The sequence below is a fragment of the Herpailurus yagouaroundi genome, unplaced genomic scaffold (assembly GCF_014898765.1).
Source record: "Herpailurus yagouaroundi ecotype Mexico unplaced genomic scaffold, PumYag 29, whole genome shotgun sequence".
NCBI lineage: Eukaryota > Metazoa > Chordata > Mammalia > Carnivora > Felidae > Herpailurus > Herpailurus yagouaroundi.
The window spans coordinates 37,418,376-37,421,429 of record NW_024412377.1 but is presented as its reverse complement, the minus strand read 5'-3'; the positions used below and the strand labels follow the sequence as shown (position 1 = coordinate 37,421,429).

Sequence of the window (3,054 nt, the reverse complement as noted above, 5' to 3'; positions counted from 1 at the left end):
AAAGGTGGAATTTCTCGGTGAACCTTGAAGAGTCAGGGGCAAGGGAAATCTCTTATTTATACACATATGAGCTGAAATGGCTTGGCAGTATATACATAGTTTCACTTTGATAGCAGAATAACCTTTCAAGAATTCTGAAATATAAATAAGAAATCAAATAAAAATGATATAGCTCCCATTAAATAAAAGCAAAGTGTGCAGCAATGTAACACAAAGCGTGGCTTCTAAGGGCCTAGTGACAAATCACTTGAGCCTTGCTCTTAAGAATTATCTCATATCTGGAGCCCCACACCAGAATTATACATTATATTGCACATTTATTTCTCAGTTAGGATAATGCGGGGTTGATCTCTCTGAAACAGCTGTCCATTTTGTGCCTTCATGTTTTAATGCATCTTCAGGACACAGCCAACCAGCCAGCTTAAATCTTCCATTGGCAGGACAGCATCATAACTTAGTTTAACATTTCCTCTGGTGATTTTTTTCCTCTGCAGTTGATGTACATGTCAAATAAAGTCTGTCAAAGCTCTTTCTCATAACATAAATTCCAGATGTTTTTGGCTTCCCAAAAGGAAGATGTAATAGGTTTGCTTTTACTAATACACTTAGATAATGAAAATAGAAGTATGGCTATAAAGTCCTTTTATATGCTTTTCATGTTGAAGTATGTAAGCCATAATATGTGTTCCTGTTCTTCCTAAATGAGGTCTATATGCAGGGGGGAAAAAGAGATTTAAAGTGGAAAGAAAATGGAGGTGGTATTAGGCCAAGCTAAAACATAGCTACTTTTGATGAAGAAAAATCAAAAAGATAAAATATACTGTGACTTTACACTTTACATTATCTTCATTCATTCTATATTCAGGAGTCATTTATTAGGAATCTATTGTGTACTCAGCACTGTGTGGTAAACGAAAGGCAGAGCAAACCTTCTCCAGCAGGAGACAAGGCTTTTATCGTGGAAACATCAGTGACGTAGTCAAAGACAACATCTAAGTGACTGTAAGGTAGGCATCACTAATTAAAAACGTAAGCAATTTCTTTAAAAAATCAGCTGAAAGGAATAATCATTTGGTGTGGGGTTAATCTTGGGAAATACTAAGGCAGATATAGTCCAATATGTGGACCTCAGCCTAGCCAAGCGGTGTCAGCATCACAGGGGAACTTGTTAGAAATGAACATTTTCAGACTCACCCCAGAGCTACCGTCAGAAACTCTAGGGCTAGAGCCCAACAATCTGATTTTTACTATGCCCTCAAGGTGATTCTGACGCCCTCCAGGACTGCTCCAGGGAAATGCTCCAGGTGAGGGACAGTCACTCACTCACCGTCCTCAGCGATCAGACACCCTTAAGTTCCAGGTGGCAAGGTATGTCTGGTGTGTCTAAAAAAACAGGGTCTTCGCCAGAATTCTTCCCAGAAAAACTTTAAAGCCAAAGTCCTGTCATTTAAATCTTCTGTCCTCTAGCAGAGCTATGAGGAAAAATCCACTTCAGGCAAGGTCAACATAGAATATTTTACCTTTCCCTCACCAGAAAGTCATGAAACCGAGAACCATGTTGCTTTCTGCTGCTACAGGATTCTAATCAGAGGCTGATGTAAGTAGAAACCGACCCAACTGTAGCTTTTAGTCTCTCTGGGAAGGAGTTCCAGACAGCCCGTGGTGTGTTTACTAAATTCCTATGGGCTGTTTCAAAATGTGTCGCATTCGCCGCCCCCGCCGGGAGTCCGACGTGGAAGTTGCTGGCGGACCGGACTTCCAAGGAAACCGCTTCCGAGCCGGAGCCGGAGGCCAAGGCTTGCAGAGGTGGCGGTGCCGAGGCTCGAATAGGAGTCGCTGCCGAGGCCGGGGCCTGTCTCTAACCACCAACAAGGGCGGACAGGCGGTTCATCATGGGTGGCTTTTTCTCAAGTATTTTTTCCAGTCTGTTTGGAACCCGGGAAATGAGGATTTTAATTTTGGGATTAGATGGAGCAGGAAAAACTACAATTTTGTACAGATTACAGGTTGGAGAAGTCGTTACTACGATTCCTACTATTGGATTTAATGTTGAGACAGTAACATACAAAAACCTTAAATTCCAAGTCTGGGATTTGGGAGGACAGACAAGTATCAGGCCATACTGGAGATGTTACTATTCAAACACAGATGCAGTCATTTATGTGGTAGACAGTTGTGACCGAGACCGAATTGGCATTTCCAAATCAGAGTTAGTTGCCATGTTGGAGGAAGAAGAGCTGAGAAAAGCCATTTTGGTGGTGTTTGCAAATAAGCAGGACATGGAGCAGGCCATGACTCCCTCAGAGATGGCAAATTCACTTGGGTTACCTGCAGTGAAGGACCGAAAATGGCAAATATTCAAAACTTCAGCAGCCAAAGGCACTGGCCTTGATGAGGCAATGGAATGGTTAGTTGAAACATTAAAGAGCAGACAGTAATTCAGCCACTTCCATTCCTCTGAAATGAAAACTACATCACATATCCCTTTGGAAACACTTAAGTGTGCTTCGTGCTACTAAATGTTAGAACTCTGTGATTGTTGGCATATACTGAACTGACTGCAGTATTTGTAATAAATATAAGTATTCGGTTGGAAGGGTAGCTTACCATGATTGAACCAACTGAATGTCTGTTTGGTGTAATGTGAAATCCTTCCTTTCTTAAGTATATATATTCTATTTGTATGGAATTCTTATTCAAATAGAGTCCTATTAAAGAATGTATTCTCATTGAGGAAAATACCCTCCTATTTTTGAATCAGTGGTTGCATCTTGTTTGTATAAGCAATAATAAATATCTTAACTCAAAAAAAAAAAAAAATGTGTCGCATTCAAATCATGTGGACTTTGACCTAAAAGGGGAATCTCTCTGTCTCTCTGCCTCTCTCTGTAAAACCCACTCGCATTCTCCTTCATTTCTTCTTTCAGTTTTAGGGTATATTATTTAAAACTCAAACTGAATTTCTACATGTCTGAAGCTTTATGCATTCTAAGTATTCTGGTTTGTTTTTTACTGGGTTTGGGCTATTACAAAATGATCTTTCAACCGGACTTT

General features: G+C 40.4%; 1 protein-coding gene across 1 annotated transcript; it reads left to right on the top strand.

Moving 5' to 3' along the window:
- Positions 1-1,723: 1,723 nt before the first annotated feature.
- Positions 1,724-2,806, top strand: LOC121044468 (ADP-ribosylation factor-like protein 1). Its single transcript, XM_040496786.1, has one exon. The coding sequence runs from the start codon at positions 1,893-1,895 to the stop codon at positions 2,436-2,438; it is 546 nt and encodes a 181-aa protein (XP_040352720.1). The 5' UTR covers positions 1,724-1,892; the 3' UTR covers positions 2,439-2,806.
- The last annotated feature ends 248 nt before the right edge of the window (positions 2,807-3,054 follow it).